Source organism: Erpetoichthys calabaricus, chromosome 8 (genome assembly GCF_900747795.2).
Source record: "Erpetoichthys calabaricus chromosome 8, fErpCal1.3, whole genome shotgun sequence".
Classification (NCBI taxonomy): Eukaryota; Metazoa; Chordata; class Cladistia; order Polypteriformes; family Polypteridae; genus Erpetoichthys; species Erpetoichthys calabaricus.
The window spans coordinates 42,970,239-42,986,545 of NC_041401.2; the positions used below are offsets into that span (position 1 = coordinate 42,970,239).

The 16,307-nt window shown below is 36.1% G+C and overlaps 1 protein-coding gene across 1 annotated transcript in view; it reads right to left on the reverse strand.

Annotated features, from left to right (window-relative positions):
• The window catches only part of LOC114655470 (ciliogenesis-associated TTC17-interacting protein), a 31,841-nt gene that overhangs the window by 15,416 nt on the left and 118 nt on the right, over positions 1 to 16,307 (reverse strand). The window contains exons 2-7 of the mRNA XM_028806489.2: positions 6,539 to 6,609; positions 5,189 to 5,374; positions 4,249 to 4,304; positions 3,539 to 3,625; positions 1,959 to 2,126; positions 1,605 to 1,729 (exon numbers count right to left, since the gene is read on the reverse strand). Of these exons, the coding sequence (XP_028662322.1) occupies positions 1,605 to 1,729; positions 1,959 to 2,126; positions 3,539 to 3,625; positions 4,249 to 4,304; positions 5,189 to 5,374; positions 6,539 to 6,608 (692 nt within the window). The 5' untranslated portion in view covers position 6,609. The remainder of the gene's footprint in view (positions 1 to 1,604; positions 1,730 to 1,958; positions 2,127 to 3,538; positions 3,626 to 4,248; positions 4,305 to 5,188; positions 5,375 to 6,538; positions 6,610 to 16,307) is intronic.

Consider the following 16,307-nt stretch of genomic DNA (forward strand, 5'->3'; position numbering starts at 1 on the left):
TGGCTTTTAATTCTTAACCTGTCTTATTTCCACTTGCTTTCTCTGTTTTATTGGGTCCCCTGACCTGTTTTTAGTGTCTCTGTTTTAATTCTCTCTTAATGTTTGTTTTTAATATTTTGCTTTTAGTCTTGCTTGTTTTAACTGTACAGCGCTTCGGTCAGTTGTAATGCTGTGTTTTTAAGCGCTTAACAAATAAAAATGGTATGGTATGGTATGGTATTTGAGCTATCTCAATGAAACTTAAACAGTGAAGAGTATGTGTGTCAAATTTCAACAAAATCAGTCCACTGGGAGCCAAGTTGTTTTATACAGATAGACAGACATAGCAATTGCAATAGATGGTTTTGCATAATATGCAAACACACTAAAAAACAAATAGGTATGTGTGCTTATTCATACTGTGACATCAAAGAGATATCTCTCTATTATATAAAAAAATCTTGCAACAAGATGAGACTTTATCAGAGTGACGAGACGAGACATTTTCAGAGAGATAATTTCAAGTCCCGTGAGAGGAGACTTTGTGCCAAGAGATGAATTGAAAACCTAATAGGTCCAAGCGGGGGTGGAAATAAAACACAAAGAGTAGAAGAGGAAAAGACAAAGAGTAGAAGACGAAGTAGAACATTTTAAAGAGGTTCAAAAATGATGGCGCGATACACATGCAGAGCAAATTAGAGATTATGAAAGTACTAAAATTCGAAACTCTCAAAAAACTGATAGTCAAGATCGCATTAGCACTAACAAACGGAAATTATTACTTGGTGAAATAACAGAACAGCAAAAAGAGATCGAATATATGGACATGGTGATATGACAGAAGTATGTAGATATTGTTCGGCTTTAAAGTTTAAGTCGGAGACTTGTAAATAGTCGTGTTGCCATCAGGGAAAAGTAGTGTTTCTTCCCAATGAAGCGAGAAATAAAAGATTTGTTATTTGGTGAAAGTGAAATCCACAAACACTACAGGCAAAATATCTGAATCTACAATAATCTGTTTGCGTTAGCATCATTCAATGCTCAAAATGTAGATTTACATGGTTCAGGACCATGCTCTATGAGACTCTGTGGTCCCGCAACAATTAAAGCTACTATAAGTTTAATTTCAAAGAAACCACAATTCGGTGGTTAGAATCGAAAGAGTTAAATGATTGGACGTATTAGAAATTCTACAGTCAATAATGTATACAAATCCATACGTCCAAAAGTATCTCACTTTACATGAAATTTATCTGAAAAACACGGTAAAAGAAGTTTTCTTGGATTTCTATATGAATCCTAAAGATCACGCTCGCATATATAATAAACCAACAAGTGACAAATTGTCAGTGACAATAGTTTTGAAAGATGGAGATATCAAAGACAGAGTTGATATTCATGTTTATCCAAAAGCACAGCACAATTCGTTGCAAGCGGCAGATCCGGGAAATGACTAACACGTAGGAACTGCTTGGGTGTTGGCGAGCGAAGCGAGCAGGGGGCACAGCCCCCTAGTTTACTGTATATTCAGAGAGTGCTGCTTGCATGGAAGAGCAATGTAGTATTAATAATTTTTATACATGATAATAATAACAATGTAGTAGGAAACCAAAAATAATACTCACCCATCTGAGAGGAAGAAGCAGTGCCATGTGCTAGATATATCTTGTTCTGAATTGATTGTTCTTTCAATCCCAAATACCTCAACCATATTGTTTCCAATCATTTGGTTCCTAGTGCCCAGTTCCCTCTAACATACCCAAAAATAAAACAAATTATTTAATAATAGTTTATTTTTTATATTTAATGGTTTAGATATGCAAAAATCATTATATCACAATTTCCTACTAAAGTATGCAAACAACAGATGTTTATATTATACAGCATGTCACATTGTAAACACCAACTTACAAATGCATTTAAGAAAAAGTGGTTCTATCCATGCATTGCTAAAAAACTAAATATAAAACAAAACTTACATAAGAAGATGAGCAGAGATGGGTTTCAGGATCAAAGGCAAGAAAAAGCATGTCCGTAGGAACAGTCTGTCTTTTAGCAAGAACCCTTAAAATTAGTAGATTAGAGGCCTCCGACACAAATCCCTCCATAGAGTTCCATGGAAATGTGAAAACGTGTCTCATAACCTTCTAAAGGACATCAAACACAGATGATTACATTTCAGACAGGAGACTGAGAAATGATTCGCTTAATATTCTATTCTTCTCAAGGCTAATTTATGCATAGCATTTGGCAGGTGCAAATATGTAAAATATTCAAACTGTAAAAGTATCTCTCTATTATAAAAAAAAAAATCTTGAGAGGGAGACTAGGGAAACGAGACGTGATCTTTTCGGAAGACAATCTGATGTCCCGCAAGAGACACTTTAACAAGGCAGTGAGACAACATTTAAAACAAGTTCATCGACATCTAACCTAGCAGTTGTTGAAATGCTTTTGGCAGGCACCTTCATGTGCTCCCAGCTCTTAAAAAAACGACAAGCAGAACACACAGCTTGCCAGCAGCAGCTGCAGCAAGTCATCAGATGATCCGAGAGCATCTCCTTAGCGTGTGTTCAGAACCCCCAACCCCCTTCAGAACATGAGCGGCAGAGACGCGAAGTGGCAAAAGGACAGCTACTGTACAGACTTTTAAATGATTGACGCACAGCGCGACAAACAGAGCAGGCAGCTCGCCAGCAGCAGCAGAAAGACAGCAGATGATCCGAAGGCATCTCCTTAGCATGTGTTCAGCCACCCCCCTTTCACAAAGCAAGCAGTGTTATACGTCCTGCGAGAAAGAGATTTAACCACGCCCAGGGCCGGAAATAAAGGATAAGTATTGTATTTTTCTCCTGGTACTTTGATTAACTGGTGCTTCTAAAGTGAACCTGTGTAGCCCATAATGTTTAGGTCTGGTTTGTGCCTAGTAATACACTGCTATGCTTAATCCCCTCACAACACTGACCTAAATTAAGCAAGCATTATAAATGATAGATGGATGGTATACATGTGAGTGGATGTCCATATGTCAAGCAGCTGGCAAAGACAAATGTCCTACATAAGACCTACTTGGAAAAGTGAACACCACACTGGTCCACATGCAAGTGTGAGAGTCCTGGGATCACTAGGGAGTGGAACATAGTGTGTGTGATCAGTTCCTTGGAATGGCAACAGGCAGGAGCATTGGTAATAGTGAGACAGAGGGCCTGTCTGAGCAGAAATGATAGAGATCACGCTATATCCTAACTACAGGGTCACAGGGGTCTGCTGGCGCCAATCTCAACCAACACAGGGCGCAAGGCAGGAAACATACCTCATATTGTCTAGATGAGATACAACTAGTATATGTCACTTATGCATACAAGTACAAAATATTTTCAAAAATATGTGTTAGTTTGCATGTTACATAGATTGTCATATATTTTAATTTGATATTTATAATCACAAAGACCTTTATTAGTAATTCAGTTCTCAGTTCTTGTGGTTAGTTACAGAAAACACTGCAAAGTGCTTCTAGTCCCATGAAACGTTTTAATTGTTCATGTATTTTTAAACTTACTTCTCCTTCAGTGATAATTTTGTTCACAACCAACTGATCATCCTGCTTCACCATATAGGATTTTCTGTCTAAAGGATGGTCCTTAAGCTACAATAATAAAATCATGACAAACACAAGAATTATTTCAAGTTGAATATTTAAGAGGAAAACTTTCTCAGCAGTAATATGCTGCTCTTTTTGTTAAACAATACAGTGTAATAAGGTGAAATAATAAAGCTGGTTAGAGTGTATGCTTATTTGTGCTTATACAGACATATCTAAATAATATTTGAGTTTTGATTTTTAAAATAATATGGAAATTCTAAATTTGATTAAGAAAATACTACTAATAGAATAAAACAATTATATTCAAATTCATATTTAGGATTTGTGCCATTCAATCATCTCTTATATATTAAGTAACTTATAACATAAGTCTAACTTAATTGTGATGCATTAATTATGATTTTAATTTAAAACAATCGAAACATACACAATAGAAGCAACAAATTGTCTGCATAGTTGCAACTTACAGAACTAATGATAAAATTGCAAATCTGTCTGCACATCATATAGTGTTAAGAGGAGTGTTGTAGCAAGCCATTAAAGAACTAACTTTTCCATAGTATTATTTAAATGTATAACATTTTAATTAACTGTGCAAAGGTATAAATGCTTAGAACATACTTTTTATCTGAAAATAAATATTTGTTATAAAGATAACACAGTACCTTCACATATTCATGGTGATGTTGTTCTAGTGTTTCAAGCTTCTTAGAAACATAGGCTGAAGGAGGTACACAAAAATATTATTTTATATATAGAGATATGTGGTATATTTTATAGTTTGGAAAGAAATATTAGATCTTACTGTAAAAAAATGTTTACACTTCATTTCTTTTTTCAGGTTGTTGACATCACAAAGTTATATTGTGATTTTCCATGTTCACCATTTTTATACAAAGTATAACAAGCATAGGTTTGTATTTATTTTTAGATGTGTTTGTACAAACATTCATCAAAGCAATTAGCATTGTTTCCTTCCCAGTATATCATGTATTTTCTTTTTTTTTTAAACCAATGAAACAAATCCTTTCACTTTACTGCCACAGAGTACATTAACTTAGCTATAATATAGAAAAAGCTACTGTCAACAAATACTAGAAATGTATATTACTTGTTTACAACATTCACTGATAATATGAACAGATTTGCAGAAAGAACACATTTTCAAACTCACAATTTAAGATGTGTTAACTGTGAATGACCAATATATGAAAAGTGATTAAGTATTAAGCATTTCACCACATTTTAAACTGTAAATAAACAAAAAACAGCCAATGATGCCTTATACTTGCATGGTGATCTACTTAAGTTTATTTGGTAGGCTGTACGGTATGAAGCAGTTTTCCTGTAGTTTTTTGTACTATGCAGAAGTACCTGAAGTTCATAAATTTACAGGTTTGTTCTGCTCTGATCTGGTGTATGTTCACAAGAAATTCATGTTAACTAACTCATGTGGCTGAACTGAGTAATTTTAATATAGATGCATATATGAACAACATGGAAAATAAGTACGGTATTAGTATTATTCTGGAAAAACAGTGATTTTACATGGGAATCTACTTTTATTACCAAATATAATGGCAAAACAGTGTAGAGGGAATTTACCAGTAATAGACGTTCCGCAAGGAATATCATCAATAGATCCATGGCTGTTCGCATGAATCAGAAAACACTCTTCATCATGATAGTATCCTTGCTGAATAGTAATGGTGAATTCTCCAAGTTCTCTTCCTGTATCTGACACTGTTACCAAAGAATCCGCAAACAGAGACAGCTGTAGCTCTTCTGCCACTGATCAAAAAGAAAATATAATTGCTTTAAATTATAATGTATTAACCATTTACATTGTACTCTAAAGTGTTCCATTAATTCATTTCCTCATGAAAAACATTAATTTAGCAAAACAGACACTGGGCTTTAGCATACTAAACAACAGTTTATAAAGCCTCAGACTTCTGAGAATGTGATTACCCGTTTACTTGCATACTGAAAAGCAAGGCCCTAAAAAATAGCAAATGGCCCTAAAATGGCTAGTATAGAATTTACTTCTTTGAATCATATTTATGAAACATAAAATCACATTTTTATTTCTAACTCTTTTCAGTGAGAAGTAAAGCAAAATAACACCATTTATTGGCTAACTAAAAAGATTACAATATGCAAGCTTTCGAGGCAACTCTGGCCCCTTCTTCAGGCAAGATGGAATGAGAAAATAAGGAATGCAAAGCAAGATGAAGCTAGCATTACAAGTGCAGTTCCTTTCTGCAACAGCTGCTACTTACTAGACTGCCATATGAACTGAAAACACTAGGCCAGCATTAACCCTTACATTTACCACTGAATGCAAATCAGCTAAATGCTCTATAAATTGTGCATTGGAAACAATCAAAGGATGTTTGCTTAAGATGTACTGTTTCTAAAAAGCAGAAAACTACAGTTAGACTTAAAGCAAATAGAAAAACTTAGAAGAGGGAGCTACAGAGGGCATTGTAAACTTAAACTCTAGCAGAAGGAGATGAATGGAATAGATAGATAGATAGATAGATAGATAGATAGATAGATAGATAGATAGATAGATAGATAGATAGATAGATAGATAGATAGATAGATAGATAGATAGATAGATAGATAGATAGATAGATAGATAGATAGATAGATAGATAGATAGATAGATAGATAGATAGATGTAAATTAAGCAGGACTGAGTATTTCTCCTATGGCTATTCTGGATTCCTTCTACAGACCAATGGCATGTCCTTAGATTAAGTGGAGACACACCATTAGTGTATTGTGGTGTGAGTGAGTGTCCCATTTTAGGCTATGGTCTCATCTCAGGATGACTGTTGCCTTGTCACCACTGCTCCCAGAACCAGTTTTACCTTCATACAGTTTTGAGCAAGAAAAAGTGTAACTTTAGAAAATGGATAGATGGTTTCTATTTAACGACACACTTACAAATTGAAGTAAGAAACTGGATTGCTTCCGTGCTGGCTTTTGGCCCTTCGTTATCATTTGGTTCTGCCATTCTAATTTAGACTGAACAAAAAAAAAAACACACACATACTTATATTAATTACTATTATTAGATATGATACCTAAAAAAATACACATTGATGCTATAACCACTATTTAGAGGAATGGTACATTAAGTGCTAATTTCACTTTAGAAAGATGTCCCAAGAATTACTGTGTTAAGAATGAATATCATTATCATCTGCATCAGTGAAGTTGTTACTCTCATCTCATAGCCTATGCTTTCTACTTTCCAAATCCTTCAACCTGTAATGCATTGTGATCTTAAAAATAGACATTTAAAAATGTATTCTGCTCATTATGTTTCTGTTGGACAAATGTCACATCTCTATATTTGGTTTACCTTAGCACGGAAGTAACTTGCATCTCTTATTTTTTCTACAAGATTTTGTACATGCCAATGCACTTAATCTCACCATTTTTAGGCTTCCTCTCTTCACCATTTGGTAATTATTTTCACTATTAACACTCTTCTTAAAACATATTTGACAGACTGTCATTTCTTTTTTGAACTAATCAATAATCTGTTCTCTCCTATCACTTCTAAAATGTCGTTGTTTTGTTCTGTCCAGTTTATTTTCTCCATATCCACATCTCAAACTAATGTATTAAATGTTTATAACTCACAAAAATGTTAACACAATTTTATAAATGTTGAACTTGAACCTGTCAAGGTGGTCATTGTTTCAGATATTTTTAAGTCAAGGCCACCCAAAATGTTGTACCATTTGTTCAGAGCCCCCCACTAATATAAACCCAATGCTGAAGCACAGAATGACCTTAGATTCTCAGCTACTGCTAACAGTAGTCACACAGCTTGATTTGGATAATAATAGACTTATTAATTAAAGTTAATACTTAACTGCAGCAGACTATTGATACATATGTGATCAAATGTTGTGTGATATTTCTAGGCCAGAGGTTCTCAACCTTTTTTCATGGCATACCTCCCTTCAGAAATTGAATGTTTCAAATTTTCACAATTTGTTTTTGCTCTAAAAATAGTACATAATGAACTCTTATTAGGCATACACAACTAAAAAGGAAGTTTCTTTAACAAGTGATTACTAATGGGTTTTCATGTGGGTGTGTATGTCTTTTATTTTTTCTTATGCAAGACAAATGCTTTTTAAATTTTGATATTCACTTTGATATGGAATAAAAATAGAATTTCCATTATTTTAATTTACAAAAATATTATGGTTCCATATGAATTCAAATGAATAAAGTATTCACAATTCACAATTAACATATGAAAAAAAACACAGCAAAACAGTCAATATGAAGACACAGCCTGCTTCTTGGCTACACAGTTCTAGTCCTTGATCCTCCCTGTTCCTGCATTTAATTTTATATGGAAGGGTGAAGGACCCTCGGCATTGACAACTCTGTCTGAAACATAAGATTTCCACCATTGATTAGCATAAGTAAACACTAAAGTTAAATATGTTTTTGTTTTATTACTAGTAATTGTTAACATTCGTCTTTCTTTCTCGTTGCACATTCTACTGCATTTGTCTGACAATTTCCACAACTCTTATAAAAATGATGGTAAATTTAAAATGTTACCTAAACTACAGTAAAAATACTGTAAATATGTTGTATTGGACCTGCAAGAGAAATCATGGGAGGTTAAGGGGGTGAGAAAGAAAGCACTCACCTGTTAAAATGCCCATTTTAACAAAAATCCCTCAGTTTTGATGTATGGTTTTCAGCAAGTCTCGATTCTGCCTTGGATCAGTTAAAAGAGGTGGGGAGTAAAAGTGTAGGGGATACTTCAAATTGGCCTGGGCGGTAGACACAGAAGAGTAGAACGAGGTGGGATGGGTGAGATGGGAGTAGCCTTGTAGCCGGAGCACTAGGAAACAGAGCGGTGGAATTGAAATGACACCAAGCCTAAAGACAAGGGTTAAGCTGATAGGGTCACTTTTTCCATTTTTAATTTTTTCACTTTTTCAATTGAAGCCGAGCCTGGAGACATGGGTTCAGCCAATATGTTTTTTAAGAGTCATTTTTTCCATTTTTTTATATTTTTTTGTGTGTTCCCTCACATATTACCTAAAAGGTGCCTGCATATTGCACAGGCTGCAAACCTGCTTCTCTAGTCAATAATTACAATGATATAGGCCTATTTTAAAGAAAAAATGAATAACATTTTGAGTTACATTTATTTAAAAACTAAGCAAGAGTGTTAAAGACAGTCTTTAAAATTTGGTCTCTCTCTTTTTTTTTTTTTTAATGAAAGTCAACCTTGGAAGGGCTGCTGTGGACCCCAGAAATTCATTATGGTGGCCCCCAGTTTTAAAAACCTTGTTATAGAGATATTATGAGGTTAAAGTCTTTATGAGGGTCTGTATCGAATGAGTGACACTTCATAGGAGTGACATAAATACCGTATTAAAGGAGTGACATTTTATTGGAGTGACATAACAAAAAGTCATTAGAGAGCAGGAACACAACTGAAAATACGCTCGCCAAAAAAATCGTTGTTGCCTCACCTGCCACTTGGATGGTTGGTTGGATGGTTGTCACTTCTTTGAAATTTATATCTGAGGTTTCACTCCTTTGTTATGTCACTCCTATGACATGTCACTCCTTTGAATAGGACCACTTTATGAATATAAAGAATATCCAAAGTAAAGACTTGCCACACATAAGGGATTTAAACTCATAATTTTAGACTGTAATATTTAACCAATCACCGGATATTCATGTGTGCAAAAGTAAATCAATAATTTGTAATATCTCATTTAGCAGTCATACAGTCGCCTTCGATGACCAATTATCAGTTTTTGACATCTTGCTGGAGGGATTTTTATCCACTGCCCTTTACAAACCACCACAAACCCTGTGAGGTTTGAAAAATGTTTTGTTTGAACAGTCCTCTTCATTTTCTGTTGAAGCATTTTAATTAAGATTTTGAGTTAAGGCTTTGGTTTTTCCATTTCAGGATACAGAATATCTTCTTCCTAAGCAAATGTTTAGTGGATGTACCTAATTATGAATGTTGCCTTTTTAAAACATCCACTTTTTGCCCAACTTGAGTTTTCAAACTGATAGCCTGATACTTTTCTCAAGAATTCCTTGATATCTCTCACAATTCACAATTCCCTCAATGATGCGATGTTGCCCAAGGCCACTGTTAGGAAAGACATCCCCATAGAAAAGCTCTGACATCATCATGCTTGTTAGTCAGGATAAGGTTTTCTTGGTGACAGTCTGTGTTTGTTCTTTACCAGCTCTTGTTGTGCCCAAATAGTACACTTTTTGGCACATCTGTACAGATTAATTATGGGATTATGCTTTACCTCATTTCCAATTCATTTTGTGGTCCTGGGTGAAATTGTAGAAAGAAGTTTGTCCTGGCAAGGCTGGCAGGGTTGCTGTTCTTTTAAATGCTTTACACTTGCATACTGTATTCCTAACTGTGGGTTTATGGAATTTGAATCTGTTTTGAAATTGTTTTTAACCTTGTCCAAACTCATGAGCATCCAGAACTTTTTTTTTCTCAGTTTTGTTGATGTTTCCTTACTTGAAGGACACAATTTCTGCGTACTGTGTGCATTATATTATGGCATGCACATTTTCTTTTAAAACACTCAAAATAGTGAGTAAATATACTTTATTTAAAATTGGAAAAAGAAAATTCTGATTAAATATCCAAAATTAACTGATACAGTATATATATATATTCTCTCTCTCTCACTATATATATATATATATTATACATGTGAATTTCCCCTTGGGGTTAATAAAGTATCTATATATCTATATACATATTATATATATCTATATACATATTATATATATATATATATATATATATATATATATATATATATATATATATATATATATATATACACATACATACATACATACATATATATATATATATATATATATATATATATATATATATATATATATATATATATATATATATATATATACACAGAGAGAGAGAGAGAGAGAGAGAGAGAGACAGATATACATATTTATACATAAAATGCAAAGTTGGCTGACTCTCTTACTCAATCACTCACCTGTCAACAAAAACATTATTTACTGTTTAGGTCAGGGGTCGCCAAGTCCGGTCCTGGAGGACCACCGTGGCTGCAGGTTTTCATTCTAACCCTTTTTTTAATCAGTGCCCTGTTTGCACAGCTAATTAATTTCTTGTGAATTCATTTTAATTGAATTGCTTCTTTAAGATTTGTTCTCCTGAATTCCTTCATCGTTCCTCAAAATTGATTCATTTTTTTCCTTAAATGGCACCCAAACAGAAATGACATGTGAAGTGAGTGAGCCGACAGAAGACCAACTAAGTCAGGGCCTCAAACTCCAACCAATTTCACTCCAACCAGTTACTTAATTAGGTGCTGTGTCTCTTTGTTAGTTAAACCCGTTCTTTAATTCCATGGCTTGTTGCTGCTCTCGTGGTGCATTAGCAGATATTTCTGAAATGGTTGAGTTTCTCTTTCTAAGAGCACTGGGGATCTGAGCAGATCGACATTCCTGAGACCTTCACCTTTCTTTATTTTCAGATCTTGTATGATGGTTACCAGTTGTTTTGGTTCATTTTGTATCTCACTATTGTTTGGCTGCTAATTAAGGAAAAAGAAACAATTAAGGGTTCTGAATTTTCAAGAGCAAGTGCATTAAAATGAATTCAAAAGAAGTGAATTAGGAGCAAAAACAGGTCACTCATTAAGAAAAGGGTTAGAATGAAAATCTGCATCCACGGTGGTCCTCCAGGACTGGAGTTGGCAACCCCTGGTTTAGGTGAAAAGCTGAAATTTGGGAGATTTGTACATCTAGGCCAGTATGTATCCGCTAAGAAAAAACTTCAATATGTCAGTATGTTGTGGTTAAAAAAAACCTACAATAGGATAACTAAACATCCCAAAACCTCGAAATTGTTTTTACTGATTTGATTGAAATTTGGTGATGTTATAGAAAAAAGAAAATTAGCCGACACTACCTATTTTACAGGTACATTTTTTGTTTGTTGATATTTATTAATATTATGCTAACTTACATGCTCTGCGCAGCACTGACAGGGGGCTTTATGCAAACAGAGGGAGAAGCAGAAGTGATTGACAGCAGCAGTAGCCAATTGGGTGTATGGACAACTTAAGAAGAGATAGTGTCCTGGGAAGTAAAATCCTGATGTAACAGAGTTTACCACGTACTACGAGATGTGAAATGGAGTTTGGCAAAGTTCAGTGGTCAGCAAGCTCCGTAAAGCTCGAGTGCTGGTGGCTGTGAGCTTTGGTGTTGTTTCATTAGAAGCAAAAAGGCAGGGAGATAGAAGTAGTGGTGAAAGTGGTATCCTTGGATCCAAGACAAGGGAACAGATTGTGTAAGTTTAAACATAACAGGTCCCCCACGAGCTACTCTACTGTAATATATTTCGCATCTACAGACCTTGAAAGGGGCTCCAAAATTCTTCACCTTTACATGCACTTCTGCTTATTTTGAATCGAGATGACTCCCCAATGCTCTCCATCATTCTTTACATATACATTTGCATCTGCGGACTTTAAATGATCATTTAAGAACCCTCCAAAACATAATACCAGCAGATATTTTCTCCCACTTCAAGCACTACAGAAAACAAACCCAAAAGTAAAAACATTTAATTCATTACATGAACTGCCTAAATGTGCAGCTTGTAAAAGTCATTGCTGTTTGTAATGAGGTAAAGAAAAATGTTATTGCAAAAAAAAAAAAAAATGCAAGCTTGAACGTACAACTGATGAAAAACACAGAAAGAAATACCTGAGTGAATGATGTAAACAAGTGACAATCGTAAACATCTAATAATGATAATATATACTCCAGTTTACATTATTTCTACTGATTACCTGTTTCAATTCAATATGATATATTTTCCTATAAAACTGTGTTCTGTAATGACCATCAACAAAAGCCAGGTCACTAGGAAATTGATCTAATGCATGAATGTTTTACTCATGTGTATTGCGTGTTGAAAGGTAAGTGGCTCCAGTGACCTAATAATAATAAAAAAACTTTTTTTTAGACTGATGCCTTTATCCTAGGGAATGTGCAATATTTGGGAAACAATTAGTTTCATTTAATTTGTTTTCCCAGTTGGAGCATAGGCAGGTGAAGTGACTGGTTCATGGTCACACAGGGTCAGTAGTGGGATTTGGACCCACAACCTCATTTGAAGTCCTTGGGTCAGAGCATTAACCATTACACCATGCTGCCTGATAGCAATGATAATAATATTAGCCTTTGGTAAAGCGGTTCTTTTAAGCAGTTTCACATTCAGTGGATCATTATAACTCTTTTGATTTATTTAATTAGACTAGCCATGTGCGTCCAACTACGTTGCGCGTGTTAAAGTTGTCTGTGAAGCCAGTCGTGAACTGGGTCCTTCATCGCACAGCATTATGATTTTTTATAAGGGAAACAAAATTACAAAAAAAAACCCTTGGACATTGATTCAATAGGAACAGCCTACTCGGAATCACTGTCCGAATAGTAATTACGTGGTGGTGGAGGAGCATTTCTGCTTCTCTCCATTCACAGTCCGTCTCGTTTTCACGATGCTGTCGTTTCCTCTCACGATCTCTTCTCAACCTTTCTCCAATCTCGCAGGTTGCTTTGTGGCAATCCAAAGAGTAAGGAAGAAGCAATGCTTCTTTCTTGAACTCCAAACGCCGACTGATGGAAAATCTCAGAAGTGTGTCCGACTTATATACTTTGACTGCCGACTCCAAGAAGTGGGTGAACATTCAATTTGGACGAAGTGCTGCCAACGACGGTCGATAGAAACACAAAAAACCACAGTCTCGACAACGAAGCAGGTGTCGATGCCAGATCTAAACACAAAGCACGGTGTTGACACCAGATATAAACACAAAGAGTGGTATCGACAGTGTTTGTAAACGAAAGTAACAACCAAGGCAGTGTCAGGGGAACATGAATTCGCAGACAAACAAAGATCAAGATCCAAATGAAGATTATATATAAAGATTAGTTAATTTAAAGCACAACAATTTGTTTAGTTTGAATGTCTGTGTTTTGAGGTGTGACTGGAGTACTACAGTCTTCAGTACTATAAGCCTGGAGGAGATTCTTAATGCAATGCCTATGTTTTAGCTGTCTCTCTACTGCCGTCTAGTGCTTCTTCTTCTAATTCATTCGCGGACAAACAAAGATCAAGATCCAAATGAAGATTATATATAGAGATGGTCTTTTTTCCTCTTGTCTTATTCGGCTTTCACAAATGCTGAGCAGTGTGATTTTTATATTTGTAAGACATTTACAAATAGTTGTATTTTTACTATAGCTATAAATCCTTAACTCTTGTTTGTCACTTTCCTGTTTAATATGCCTTTTTTGATGTAGTTTGCTACCCATATTGTACCCTAATAATAACAATGACCAGACATTCAGCCAAATGACAGTGAATGCTGAAAGGCCTAGAACTAGTTCAGCATCAGATACAGTACACTGACATGCTCATTAATAAATATCATACCATCTTGTAAGCCCACTTAATCCTGAGCAGGGTCACAGGGGGCTGGAGCCTATCCAAGCAAGCAAAGTGCACAGGGTAGGAACAGTCCCCATAACAGGTTGCCAGTTCATCGCATGGGAATACACTCACACACACACACTTGGGCCAATTTACCGTTGCCAAACCAGCTAATCTATAAGGCTTTGGACTGTGGGAGGAAACCCACACAGACATGGGGAGAACATGCAAACACCATGCAGGGAGAACCCAGAACACAAACCCTGGTCTCCTTACTGTTAGGCAGCAGCACCATCTCTGCCGTCACTGTGCCACCCTCATTAATAAATAAGCAGAGCACTTGGAAAAAAAAACAAATAAAATCATCATGATGAAGAAAATCTTAAAAACCAGGTAAAAATGTTTCTCCTGTAAAAAAAAAAAAAAAAACTGAAATGCTTGTGCCATTCCAAAAGAAATTTACTGTTTGATGCTAGAACATAGAAACTGGGAAAAAATAGCTGGAGTTTTAATTAGACTACGAGTCCAATTAAAACAGAAGGTGGCTGAAACAAAAACCTGAAGCTACGTGGAGTCCTCAGGACTGAGTTTGAAAACCACTGAAATAGTGGTGGCCAAGTTTAGCAACTGTGGCTGCACCCTTTTGTTCCCCCAGCTTCCCATTTGGTTATTTATTTTTCTCTGTAATTGATCTCATTGTTTAATTAGCGAGTCTTACATTTTTTTCTCTTATCCAGTACTCAAGAAACCATAATAGTGTGAGTTAAACATTTATAATGTACATAGAAATATTGAATTTTTGCTATAGTGTTTAATTTGCTTTTTCATTGTCCAATTTATTAGCCTAATAATGACAATTAATAACAAACTGAGCAGACACGAGGAGGAAACAACACTGAATGAATGCTGTGAAGCCACATCTGCCTCAGTGTAGACCCACTTGGTACTTACTTATTAATAAGTCACGGCATAAATAATGAGAACCCTGGAAAAGGGGAATGAAAAACACATGATGGCGATGGTAAAAGTCTTAAAGATAAACACCAAATTATCCCAAAGTAACATGCATAAATGTATGCTACATTCCAATTGAAATTTATAAAAAAAAAAAATTAATGCAAAATGTATGCATTTAGGGCGGCACGGTGGCGCAGTGGGTAGCGCTGCTGCCTCGCAGTTGGGAGACCTGGGGACCTGGGTTCGCTTCCCGGGTCCTCCCTGCGTGGAGTTTGCATGTTCTCCCCGTGTCTGCGTGGGTTTCCTCCGGCGCTCCGGTTTCCTCCCACGGTCCAAAGACATGCTGGTTAGGTGGATTGGCGATTCTAAATTGGCCCTAGTGTGTGCTTGGTGTGTGGGTGTGTTTGTGTGTGTCCTGCGGTGGGTTGGCACCCTGCCCAGGATTGTATCCAGCAGACCCTCGTGACCCTGTGTTCGGATTCAGCGGGTTGGAAAATGGATGGATGGATGCATTTACACCAAAACAGAGAAACTGTTAAATAACAGTTTTTTTTTATTATTAAAGTGGCATTCCATAAAAAAGCACAAACAGTTGGAGACGAAAATCTGAAGCCACAGAGGGCTCCCCAGAACTGAATGTTGGGACCACCGATCAAAAAACAATCCAAATGTACTGTATCTTGTTTATCGAGAGCTATCAAGAAATGGCGGTGCAAGGTGCTCTTTCATTTTACTCTACGAGTTTCACTGGAGATTATATTTTCCACTCTGGCCGTGGGAGATCGGAGCTTGGCATCATCGTGCGCCTAGCTGGAACCAGCTTTGGACGGGGTGCCCTTCCATTGAGAGTCCCATTCAAGCATCGAATGACGTTAGAGTCGCGAAAAAACAGGTTTTACATATGGAGAAAGAAAACCAAAGTAACCCACGCAAAACCCACTTGCACACGCGGAGAACGTATAAAATCCACAGAGAATAAGCCCAGGTCAGTACTGGAACCCATTGCCCACCAAGGAGAGAGGCAACAACGATTCAGCTGCACCGCCATCGATTTAAAAGTTTAAAAAAGCACAATTTTAGTATTTCGGTGCTCGGCGTAGAACGGTTTAAACACTACTATTGTATAAGACGCCTTCGCATCTGCAGCAGACATTAAGAGTGAAACGCAAAGTGTCATTTCTGTGCTGCTTTCCGGCGGTTTGAAGTGAAGAGGCGAGATTT